The 12923-nt window shown below is 35.2% G+C and overlaps 4 protein-coding genes across 4 annotated transcripts; 1 reads left to right on the forward strand and 3 right to left on the reverse strand.

Annotated features, from left to right (window-relative positions):
* Nucleotides 1–288: 288 nt before the first annotated feature.
* Nucleotides 289–1296, forward strand: PPL_01672 (uncharacterized protein; the record flags this gene model as incomplete). Its single annotated transcript, XM_020572676.1, has 1 exon — nucleotides 289–1296. The coding sequence occupies one exon, from the start codon at nucleotides 289–291 to the stop codon at nucleotides 1294–1296; it is 1008 nt and encodes a 335-aa protein (XP_020436793.1).
* Nucleotides 1297–1502: 206 nt separating this feature from the next.
* PPL_01673 (uncharacterized protein) lies at nucleotides 1503–3468 on the reverse strand (the record flags this gene model as incomplete). The annotated part of the gene is made up of 3 exons (XM_020572677.1): nucleotides 1503–2000; nucleotides 2081–2401; nucleotides 2497–3468. 3 exons carry the CDS (start codon nucleotides 3466–3468, stop codon nucleotides 1503–1505), a joined length of 1791 nt encoding a protein of 596 aa, XP_020436794.1.
* Nucleotides 3469–4161: 693 nt separating this feature from the next.
* On the reverse strand, nucleotides 4162–7729 carry gpt1 (putative glycophosphotransferase; the record flags this gene model as incomplete). The annotated part of the gene is made up of 5 exons (XM_020572678.1): nucleotides 4162–5017; nucleotides 5095–6554; nucleotides 6634–7091; nucleotides 7503–7541; nucleotides 7642–7729. The coding sequence occupies 5 exons, from the start codon at nucleotides 7727–7729 to the stop codon at nucleotides 4162–4164; spliced, it is 2901 nt and encodes a 966-aa protein (XP_020436795.1).
* A 971-nt stretch (nucleotides 7730–8700) lies between these two features.
* Nucleotides 8701–12493, reverse strand: PPL_01675 (uncharacterized protein; the record flags this gene model as incomplete). The annotated part of the gene is made up of 5 exons (XM_020572679.1): nucleotides 8701–9873; nucleotides 9948–10596; nucleotides 10728–10795; nucleotides 11204–11819; nucleotides 12057–12493. 5 exons carry the CDS (start codon nucleotides 12491–12493, stop codon nucleotides 8701–8703), a joined length of 2943 nt encoding a protein of 980 aa, XP_020436796.1.
* Between the last annotated feature and the right edge of the window lie 430 nt (nucleotides 12494–12923).

Consider the following 12923-nt stretch of genomic DNA (forward strand, 5'->3'; position numbering starts at 1 on the left):
GTCACACAAATAAAAAAATTATTTGTAATAAATAGATAAAATTTAATCAATAAATATAACTAGTTATTTATGATTGAAAGATTAGTGCATAAATAAATAATCCTAATATATAAAGTGAGAAATCTTTATAACTTTTTTTTTTTTTAAATATTATTGTTTAGAAATTTACAACAAAATAAAATGATCATCAAATTTTATCATGATTTCAAGCTCCGATTTTTTGCAAAATGATTAATGATTATGATTTTTTTTTATTTTCCAATTTTTTAATTTAATTATTGATTTAATATGTTAAAGAGTATAAGATTATTATCATCAGTGTTAAAATCATCATCACCAACATCGAAATCATCATATTTATTCAATAATAAATCAACTTTTGCATCAGTAATCAGTAGAACAATGTCAACTACTACTGCAGTCAATCCCAATCTATTTGTCAGTCCACAATGGTTGAATGATAATCTCTCGAGTGTAAAGGTGGTCGATGCATCATGGTGGATGCCACACGAGAAGCGTGATATCCGTGCTGACTACCAAGCTGCTCACATCGATGGAGCTGTGCTCTTTGATATCGATGAAATCTGTGACAAGTCTGTCAATCTACCACACAACTTGCCAACACCCGCTGTCTTTGAGAAGGCAGTTGGCGAGCGTCTCGGTATCTCTGAGCAAGACCACGTAGTGATCTACGACTGTCGCGGAACCTACGTTGCATCGGCACGTGTCTGGTGGACATTTTTGATTTTCGGTCACAACCCAGCCAAAGTCTCCATTCTCAGAGGTGGACTTCCAGCTTGGACACGCGCCAATCTTCCAACCGTTGCCGGCGCAATCAAAGATACCGACAAACCAACCACCTACAAATCAACATTCAATGGCTCGCTCGTCAAGAACCGTGAGGATCTCGAGAAGAACATTGTCGATAAACACTATCAGGTGGTAGATGCTCGTGTTGCCGATCGTTTCTATGGCCGTGTCGACGAGCCACGTCCAGGATTACACCGTGGTCATATCCCAGGTGCTTTCAACGTACCATGGGTTGAGATTGTCAACAGTGCCGAAGGAGGATATCAAAACAAGGAGCGTGTACTCGAACTCTTCAAGAACAACGGTATCAACGTAGAACAACCAATTCTCACAACCTGCGGATCCGGTACCACCGCTGCCGTACTCACACTCGGACTTCACTCATTCGGATATCCAATCGCACCAATCTACGACGGTTCTTGGTCAGAATGGGGACAACCACAACTTAACTTACCAGTTGAACCAATCCCACAACCAAAGAATTAAAATATTAATAACATACATACATATCAAATAAATAACAAAACTAACTACATTGTAATTACAATAAATAAATTTTTTTTTTTAATTCTTAAAATTAAATTATAAGTTTTTGTTTTTCTTTTGTTTTTTGGAGTTGTGTTGTTTTGGGCTGGAGTTGAGATTTGGAGTTGTGTTGTTGTTGTTGTTGTATGATTGTGTTATTTCTCTTCTTATAGTTGATGAATAGTTGTTTGACCTTCTTCTTTCTTGGCTATGATTACAACTACACCATCACGTTTACCGACGGTCGATGAAGCAATGGGAGCAGACAATTTAATAATCTTATAAAAGTTTCCTTCTTGAATGTCTTGTTGTGTACATGTATGAGTGTTGTTGTTTGGTACAAGTATTTCAGTTCCGTTTGGTATCTGTATCGATTCGGGCAGTGATATTGTACCCTCCAATATGATATCCATTTGATTCACTGTAATCTTTAAGGCATTTGGTTTATAAAATGGAATGAAGGCATAAATGATAAAACTGTCGGCAGTCTCTGATACATTTACAGGTAAATTGATTCTATTCAATGAATTCAATGTCATTATTGAATTTAATAAATTATCATTATTCAAATTATTAATATTATTATTATTATTGTTGTTATTGTTATTGTTATTGTTAATTATACTATGATTGTTATTATTATTATTATTATTATTATTATTGTTCTATAATTTTTAAAAAAATGTATAAAATATTTATATGGTTAGTTATTTTCTATTATTTTATTATAATCATTTATAATTACCAAGTTTACATTTGCTCTAGATTTTGATTGATTGATTTTTTGATCTTTTAATTCGATTTCCCATTTGTAGAGATCGTCCAATGTATAAAGATAGTCTGGATGTGTTTGAGTATAGTCATTGGGCATCAGATCATCGGTATTGATAAACTCGATAAACGGCAAAAGTGTTGCATATTTAATGCATGTCAAGAATGCGTCCTGAAGATGCACATCATGTCCATCGGAAATATCATGATTCCTCTTTCTCTTTCTCTTTTTAGCATCGGATTTCGATGATAATCTTTCATTTTCAAATGAACTAATATATTCTTTAATAGATTGCTAAATATTATTAAATTAAAGATTAATATACTAATAATTATTATTGTTATTGTTATTGTTATTGTTATTGTTATTGATTATTATTATTAACTTACATCATCTAAATGTTGATAAATAAAAGTATATACAGCACCACATAGATTTGCCATGTCATTGGGTTGTTTATAACGTTTTTCAGAGTCGATCTTGTTGGTGTAGAGTGCAAGCACTAGGGTTCTTCTGATGCTAGGTGTCTTTTGAGTCGGTACCACTCGGAAATAGTAGTTGAGAAAAGCGAGTGCCTCTTTCTTCTTGTCCTCTTGTCCACGCTCTGTGATAGGTCGTAGATTCTGCTGTTGCTGCTGAATGACCTGTTGTGTCAGTGATACCTGTGTCTGTCCATTACCAAAATTGGAATGTGCATTGAATTGCAGTAGATGTGTCGGTAGAGGTGGTGGAGAAGGTGGCATTGCACACAATATATTATCGTCGCTATTCAATTGTTGTTGTTGTTGTAGATCATTCATTGGTGATGATCTTCCATTATTAGCGTTTGTTGTTGTTGTTGTTGTTGTTGTCGTTGTATTGTTGTTTGTTATTATATCACTTAATTGTGATGACATTGTATTGAGAAGTGTACCTGTTGACTCTTGTAGCAGACTACCTGCATTGCCTGCACTCAGATGGAACGATTGGGTATGCAGGACGGTTCCGTTCGTATTGAGATAGCTGTCGGTGACTGAATCAGTTGTCGATTGAGAATCATCTTGTTGTTGATGTTGTAGATACTGAGTGTTACCATTACCATTGCCATTGCTATTTCCATTGCCATTACCATTTAGATGTACAATTGTGGCATGTTGTGATTGAAATTGATTATGATTATGATTATTATTGTTGTTACTATGTTGATGATTATTACTACCATTGTCTAGCTCTGATACCATCGATGCATATCCACCATTGGAATAGTAAGAATGATCGTTTCCAACTTGATTTGGATCGATATACAACAAGTGCATCTGGTCATTCGAATCGACGACATGATTTAGAAATGTATTTGAAGTGTCATCTTCTAATGAAGACATCATTTAAGAACTATTTTTATTTTTGTTTTTTTTTTTGACAATAAATCTAATATAAAAGATCTAATAACTAACTAGATCTTAATTCTTTATAATAAATTGTTGTTACTGGTTGTTACTGGTTATTGCTATTTGATTATACTCTAACCTCCTTTTTTTTTTTTTTTTTTTTTTGTATTTTTAAAAAATTTTCAAATTTTATAAAAAAATAAAAATAAAAATAAAATTATAAAAAAACAAAATATATAATGTAAATCGAAAAGGAAAGGGAATGGTGATTTGTGTGTGTGTGAAATAAATAAATAATTGTTTGTTTTATGTGGTGACCTTTAAAAGTAAAGGATTTCAAATTATTGACAGTATTAATTTGGGAATAGAATTTTTTTTTTTTTTTTTTTTTTTTTGATTTTTTCAAAATTTATTTGAAATTTAGTTGCACATTTATTTTTAAATTAATTGAATTTTTTCAAACCCCAAAATTTCGAAAAAAGTCGTTAGGTGGACTATTTTAGTCAACAATCATTATTTTGATATTTTTTTTAAATAGTTTTTAATCAAAAAGGTGTTGGCGCAATACTTCATACCCTCTTTATCTCCCACATTTATCAAAAATTATGATTGATGACCGCCGATCACCGATATAATATATGTTTTGTTTTTAAATTATTATTTTTTTTTATTTATAATATTTTTCTTTTAGACGATATAATATTTCTTATTTTGTCTTGATAGTTGTTTTGATTTTTGTTGTTTCCAAATTAAAAATAATACAAATACGATTAGACCACTTAGGAGTAAGATGGTGGTGTGATTTCTTTGGTTGTCTTCGGCTTTGATGCTGACGATGTCACCGATGTACTGGAAGTGATTGGTGGTCGAAGCGGGCAACTCGAACGACGATGGTCGTGGGAAGAGCGATTCGTAAAAGTCGTGTACAACCTTGATGGCGAGTGGCGCCGTCGGTTTGTCGTGATTGATGTTGTCGTTGAGACAGATGAATTTGTGACGACGCTGTCTGACTCCGTCGAGTCGACTCTGAGTCACCGTGTAGTTGTCGTCGACCATCAGGAATGCCACTTCGTCGGTACCCTCAATGGTGGTCTGATAGAAGTTGCGCTTCGAGTAGGATACACGTGCGTCCTCGAAGGTCTTGTTCGATGCACGCACCACCTCGTTGGTGATGTGACACTCCTCGAGTTCCACTCCGCTTATCTCGAGGGTGCGGTTGTCCAACTCGACGATGTTGGTGATCTCGCCGTTGGCCAGTTGCTCCTGTTGGCGCAGTGAGTGACATGCCTTGTAGAGATTCGACTTGAACTCCTTGAAGGCGGTGGCTCTCACCGGTGTACCATAGACATTGACGGCAAACGATCGCAGTTCATTCTCATTCAACCAGCCATCGCCATTGATATCGATCTCCGAGTGCCAGAGTTTATCGAAATCGAACGGTACCTTCTTGTGAATCATATAGTAAAAGTAGGAGAATGCATATTGCATATCTCTTGGATTTCTCAAACTGTGACTACTTGTTGATTCCCATTGAACTGGCCACCTAAATAGCAATTTTAATAATTAGTTTGTTAGTTATTTGAATGTTGGCCATTATTAAATAATAATATTATCAATTACTTTGTTTGAATTTCTTCCATTAAATCTTTATCAATCATATGTGGCATATGAGCAGGTACTTTTCTTGGTGATGGACCAAATTCGACAGTGTAGAGACGATTTACATATTTGAGTGAGTCACCAAACATATCCATTAGTTTTCTACTTTGGGCGGCTGGTTTCTCTTGTTTGATGTCTTCGGTTTCCTCCCATGGGAATACTTCACCTTCTTCCTTGAGAATCTTCTCTAGTTCACGGTTTTGCATATATCTCTCAAATGCCAACATCTCTGGATCCTCATTGGATTTGCTAAGCATCAACTCTCGTTGTTTGGCAATGTAATGATTCTCCAACTTCTTTTCCTCTTCAGATTTGCGTTCTATAAACTTCATTACAAGCAAATCATCTGGATCCTCTGCTGCTGCTGATGATGCTGCAATTGAATTCAACACCACCTCTTCCTCTTCCTCTTCCACTTGGATATTCAACAATTGTCTACCTGTACCACTTATTTCCTGTTGTTGCTTCTTTTCATCTTGATTATCGAATATCTTATCTTCCAATATATCTATCAAGTCGGCATTGTTTAACTGATCGTTGTTGTTGTTGTTGTCATCGTTGAAATCGTTGGATGCTACTATATTACTTCGTTCATCGTTGTTGTTTGTAAACAACTTGACGTCTTCACCGAGAGAATTGAAGATCTCGGCGACACTTGAACCCTCTGGTTTATTGAGTGCATTCTCCAAATCGGTAATGGAATCCTCTCTATCCATAGATTGATCTTGTGTACTACCACCAGATACCAAATCATCATCCAACTGCTCAGAAGCAGGATTACTATTGCCTTTTGTTGAATGTTCTTCTTTTATATTCAATGGACTCGCTTGATTATCTTTTGCATCTGTATTGTGATTCTCATTGTTATCATTATTATTTTCATTTTCATTATTATTATTATTATTATTCTTTGGTATCCAATCTTGTTTATCATTAACATTCTCTACTGATATTGATTTAACTGTTTCTGTTGGATTTGGTGTTGTTTCTGTTGATGATGATGTTTCAAAATCTGATGCTGTATGCTCTCTTGATGTTTTTACTGTTTTTGTTGTTGAATTTGAATTGGTTTGTGTAGAAGTAGCTGTCTTTGTTGTTGTTGTTTGATTAGTTAATGGTGTTAATGTAGATAAAGGTTTTTCAGTTGTATTGACAATAGTTGATAGTGTAATATTAAAATCCTTAGTGAATGTCTTTTTCGTGTCACCCGATCCAGTTTCATACGATATAGAAATCGATACCGACTGGTACGGTATATTATGATGGAATGTCAATGTCATTATCTTATTCTTTTGAGAGATTGTCGCTGTTCTCACCAACACTGCATTGTCATGTGATCCATCGGTAATAGTCGCTTCACCAACAAGTTGCGTCAGATTGAAATAAACTGCATTCGTTCCATTTATTATTTCTATATGTGTCTATAGAATAAAATATCGAATTCAGTTATTAGTTAAACAAAAAATAATAAGATTTAAACAACAATCATATATTACATACTTGATTTGTTATATTATATCCCAACATTTCATTAAACATAATTTCAACACCACAATCACCGGCATCGAATCCACAGTCAATGTTCTTACACATACGATCGCAATGTTTGTCACCGATCCAGGCGTCAGGACAACTACGAGAACAGTAGTTTCTAGCTTTGGTGTCGGTACGAGATGTTGTACTGGTACCGCCACCAGTGTTTCGATTCCACCAACGTGTTTTCGCTTTACCGGTGGAGTTGTTGCAGTCGCCACCGTCAAAGTCACACAGTGTGACATTGCAAGCGGCATCACAGAATCCGTCACCCACCCAATTGTTTGGACAACCATCGTTACAATTTGGCACTGGCCAAGAGAGGAACACCTTTTGGCCGCCTCCCTTGGTTGCGAAATCATCGGGATACACCGGTCGGCCGAACATGACGTCGTCGTTCAGGTAGAGGAATTTCTTTGACAGTCCTGGAATACGATGAATGTTTGTCTCGATCGATGGCGAGCTAAAAGTCGGGAGATGCGATCGGTTTCTAAAGATCTCTTCGTGTGTCACAATGGTGATCTTTGGATTGGAGAGATCGAGCCAGTTGGGCACCTGGCCGTTGGTCACCAGGAAGATCTGTCGGACCCACGGCGCAAACTGCTCGACCGAACGCAACGAGTATTTCAACTCCTGGTTATCGATGTATCGCGATGGTGGATTGTCGTCACGGTAGCAGTTGTGCTTCGAAGGATCCTGCTTCTCGGTGCACTCTGGCATGGTCGGGTCACGCAGCGATCTCTTCAGATCGTTGACCGCCTTGATCAGCTTTGGATCGGAACCATTCACCCAAGTATAAACAATATCTATCGAATCTGAGCAAACCGCCCATTTACTATCTTTTCCACCGACATTATCATTCCATCTAAAACTATCTGTATTTAAATAATATCCTTTTTTGAGTTAATATATCAATTCGAATTTCAAATTCCAGAAACAAAAAAAAAAAAAAGCAAAAACATAACAACAACTTACCACTTCCTTCGCTTGTAACAGTGAAAACAGATACCAACTGAAATACTGTGTTAAATGAGATGAATGCACCCAATATACATAGTGCCATACCCCATCGACTCGACAAAAATGAATAAAATTTAAATTGAAATACTTTAATTAAACTATTACTATCTATTTTTTGCCATGACTTATTGTTTTATTGTTTTTTTATAATATCTTTATTTATATCTTATATCTATATCTATATATTTCTGCGATTATTATGATTATTTTATTTTAAAATATTAAAGTACATTGACCAAACAATGACTTTTAAATATTTTATTTAATATCTAATCTCTATATCTATATTTATATAACAAACTATCTATATCTATATGTTATCTAATCTCTATTTATAATGAATAGGTTATTTGATTATTGAAACTTATATCATTTACTAAAATATATATTTAACTTTTGATATTTCTAACAAAAAAATATTATTAGGAATGTGACAAAAGATTGTAGATGTGGCAATAAAAATAAATTGTAATATAATAAATGCAATGACCTTTTGATCCTTGACTTTGAATCACCAATCCACAAAACATTCCAAAAACTGTTGTGTTTTTTTTTTTTTTTTTTCAACAACTTTTTGCAGTGATACTTTTAAAAAATCAATGTGTGCGTTGTGCAGAATAATCCGTTTTTTTTTTTCAATCAAAAACCGACAATTTCGAAGTTTCTATTGACATGTCTGTAATAAATTTCTTTTATTTATTTTAAAACATGGTAAACAATTTATCTATTTATTTTTATTTCAATATCAATAAATAGACTAGATTTGAATTGTTGGAATGAAGTTAACTCAAGTCTCTCAAAAATTTTCTACAACAATTTTACTTTGCTTTTTTTCTTTTTTTTACAATCCTCAAAACAAAAAATAGGGAAAGATATTTTTAATTTTGACAACTTGAAAAGTAGAATGAAAGATGCAGATATTAAAAAAGAAATATAAATTAAAGTACAAGTTTTTTATTAAAAATGTGGATAAAGTAATAATAATAAATTGATTGTTTTGTTATGACGTTTTGTTTAGTTGGAACCTGCAGAAGCCATCTTTGATTTTACTTGCGCAATCAATGTCTGATTCTCTGCTTTGATTGTCTTGAGATCGTTGAGTACACGATCGGTATTGAGTGTATTGGTTTTCTGTGAGATGTAATCGATCTTGGAGGTGAGTGTAAAGATGTTGTTTTGGTAGGTACCGGTTTCGTCGATCGCCGTGAGCAACGTTTGGAACTTCTCGTCGATAACGGCAAACGATTTGATTGCAGTCTTGGCGGTCTGATCTTTCTTGGCGTCGGCATACAGCATGTCTTTGACGGCATCGAATGTACGCACCGCCGTATCGGTGATGGTGTTGATCTCCTTCTGGAGAGTGCGAGTATCCAGCAGGATACGATCGATATCCTCCTTCTGTTTCTTGATGTTCTTGACACTCTCGATGATACGACGAGTGTACATCGAACGATTGGTGTCTTTCGGCATCGCTTTGTAGGTGTCTTGCAGCTGTGTGAACAACTCCTCCTTGGCGCGAATGTCGGCAATCATCTTCTTGATCAACGCACGAATCTCCTTGATACGCTCGACCTTTGATTTCGCCTCGTCGCTCTGGTTGGCTTTCTCGTCTTTCAGCTGACGGTATTTCTCGATGATCGGACGTCTCACCTTTTCCCACTCGCCGCTCATCTCGATCAGGCTTGCCGATGTCTGCTGACAGAGTTCCTGCAGCTTGGCAAAATTCTCCTCGGCGTTCTCCAACAAGCCGAAAGTCTTCTTCTTGACTTTGTATTCCTTTTCGAGTTCGGCACGCTTACGATCCTCTTCGTTGATCTGCGCTTCGAGCTGACGAATCTGCTGAATCCAATCGTCCATCTCAGAGGTGGCGTTTGCCATACGATTGGCTAGCTCCTCGAGTACCGATTGCAACTGGTCGATTTCCTCCTGTTGTTTCTGTTGTCGCTCTTCCTCTGTTTCCTTTGCCTTTGGTTCGATTGGCTCGGAAGCAACCTCTTCATTTGTAAAAGCTTTCTTTCTTGCGAATTGACCATAGTCATCATCTGCCGATCCCATTCCAAACTGACCAATCACATGATCAAATGTATTATTTCTTCTTGAATCTGCACTGGATCCATCGACCATCGCCGATCTAATACTATCATTCATCTTTGATAATATTGTCTTTGATTTATTCTTTTTATATTCCTAAAATAGTAGTTAGTTAGAGTGTGTTTTGACATCTTTTGGAAAAAAAATACAAATTTCAATCAATCACTTACTAATGGATTCAATCCAGATTGTGAACCTTTTGTATTCCATTCATTTTCACGTTCTTGTGCTTCGGCATAGATGGAGAGATTGTACTCAAAGACAGAGGGTGCAACGTCGTCGGTACGATTAGGCTGTTGGTTGATAGGACGTAGGTGTTTGATGTAAAAGTCTTCGAGACCCGGTGTTAGCTTGAGTTGACGTCCACGAGCCGGAATCTTGAGTGGCGCCACTGTGAAGAGTTTCGCGGTCGAGTAGTTACCGGGAATACGCTTGGTGAATGGACAAAAGTAAGGCATCCACGACTCTTTGATGGACGATGCCAAGTGGTTGCAAATCAAGTCCTTGAGTGATGCGGTGGAGTCGCCTTCGACCACCTCCTTCTTTGGTAGATGCTGACCGAGGAACACAAAGATACGACGTACATCGTTGATGTTTGGATAAAGCAGGTTGTGATAACTCAACTCTGCACGATAGCCAGTCTCACGAATGGTGGCAGCCAGTACCGAACAACTGTTGACACGCGCCGACATATTCTTTGGTATAGTTGCAGTGAGATTCGCCACTTTAGCTTCATTGATAACTCGCAAATATGCCAAACATGCTTTATATACAATTTCTGCATCGAAATCCTTAATAGTAATTTCATCACCCAATTCACTAAAAAATAAATATTTTATAAAATATGATGATGATGTTATAAAATAAATTGATAAGTGTTTGAACCTATTTATTGATAGAATAGAGAGAGATATGAAAACTTTGCTATAGCATAGAATAACATTACATACCATCCTAAATCTCTTAATGTAAGCAAAATGATTCCATCTGCTTCATCCATTTTAAATCTATTTCTATTCTAATAATAAATATATTGATTAAATAGAAATAAATAAATATGTTGTTAAATAATGAAACTATTTAGTAATGACTAAATAAATTGATTTCAGATATGAATTCATCATTATCATTATTTTTTAAAAATTTGATCAAAACTTTTTTTAGAAAAATCAATTGTAATTTTTTTTTTTTTGTTTTTAGATTAATTTAATTTTATTATCTTTGTCTTTGTTTGTTATAATTAATTTTCTCTTTCTTAAATGTTGGTTCTGTTGTGACTTCTTACTATGGTGTATAGATATCTGTTTAAAAATTAAAAATTAAAATTAAAAAAACAAAATAGTTAGTAAAATGTATTCTCTATCTCTCTCTTGGATTTTCTTTAAATATTAATAGATGATTGATGATCAGAATGTTTTTTTCAAACACTATAAGATTGTTTATTTGAATTAAAGTCGTTTAGGTGACGTGCAATTTTAACTGATTGTGGTTCGGTGGTGGTGTTGGTGGAATATTGCTTCCAATACCATACCCAATAATGAGCGACTGATATATGATTATCATGTCCAAACAGCGAGAGATAGTTTAGTCGGTAGGTGGAGAGTGAACAGATCACTCCTATCGTCCAGCCCAGCAGTACATTGCCAAAAGTATGTCGGTAGTCGACGATTCTGCTAACACCCACCAGGACGGCACCGCATATACACATCAGGATCATTACATAGATAAAGAGATGACCACGATTGTTAAAGGTTTTCAGTCGGGCATGCAAGAAGAGCGCCAGAAAGACAAGTCCGCATGCAGCCAGTCCGGCATGTCCCGAGGGATACGCAGCCATTCCGTCGAGAATATCGGCCTCGTCACCGGTGCAAACCTCTTTGCTGTAGTAGAGCTGGTTGAATCCGACGGGTGTGGCGCGTGCCAACGATTCCGGTGTCGGTTTGCAACGCACCAAGAAATTCGGTCGGAGACCGCCAATGAAACATTTGATGACGGCAACCAGCAGCAACGTCAAACCAAACGATTGGATCAAACCGAGAACGCTGTGATGCAGATCGTGCCAGTTGCGAGAGTGATAGATAATCGTTACAAACATGACGATGATCGGGAGGAACAAGGAGATGGCGAGAAGCGCAGGGAAAGGCACCAGTTCGTCAACCAGTGGATAGGAGATGTTTGGATCGTTCAGTGAGAAGAGACGTCCTCTCACCGGAACGAAATAGAAAAGCATTCCTCCGGTCAGTGTTGCCATTATGGTGAAGCACCAATCGAAAACATACATGGCAACACGATACCGACGACGTATATCTAAACTTAGAAATGGTGTATGATTATCTGAACTTGAATCATAACCCATATTTCCATTATTCGTATTATTTTTAAGATTATTATTATTATTTGATATTCTATTATGACAATTTTTACAAGTTTCTGGATTTTGTTTTTGTTGTTGTTGATGTTGTTTATACACTGGTTTCAATTCAACTGAGTTCTTCAAGTTGTTATCCTCATTTTTTATGGAAATTGGTTTCATGAAATCTTTAACGGATGAATCTATATCAATATTATTATTTATCATAGGATTTTGACTCGAATTTATATTATTATTATTTTCATTGTTATTAACCACAATACTGTTATTATTACTGTCATTTATACAACTATTACCGACATTTTCGTTATTACTATTATCTGTTGACTCACTTCCTTCAACCATTATTAATTTAATTTATTAGATTTAAATTGTTGTTTTATTTTTAATACAATACGATAATAATAAAAGTAAAAAAAATATATATATAGATAGGTAATCTAAAAGATTATTAATTAAAGTTATTACAATAATATTTATATTAGTATTATATTATTTATTTTCTGTGTGTTAAAATATATATTATCTGTGTGGTTTATTTTTTGTTGTTTTTACAGTAATACAACTAATTATTATTATTGTTGTTATTATTTTTGTTAAAAAAAATTTACTTATCAAACGATAAATAAATAAAAATCATATTTATATAGGTTGTGTTTGGACTGGTCCCCAACAATATTAATATAAATTGAGAACATTATATTAAAAAACAACACACAATTAAGAATTTCTATTTTTAATTGGTAGATTGAAAAAAAGTGGAATTCTAGAATCA

This window comes from Heterostelium album, assembly GCF_000004825.1.
Source record: "Heterostelium album PN500 unplaced genomic scaffold PPL_scaffold2, whole genome shotgun sequence".
Classification (NCBI taxonomy): Eukaryota; Evosea; class Eumycetozoa; order Acytosteliales; family Acytosteliaceae; genus Heterostelium; species Heterostelium album.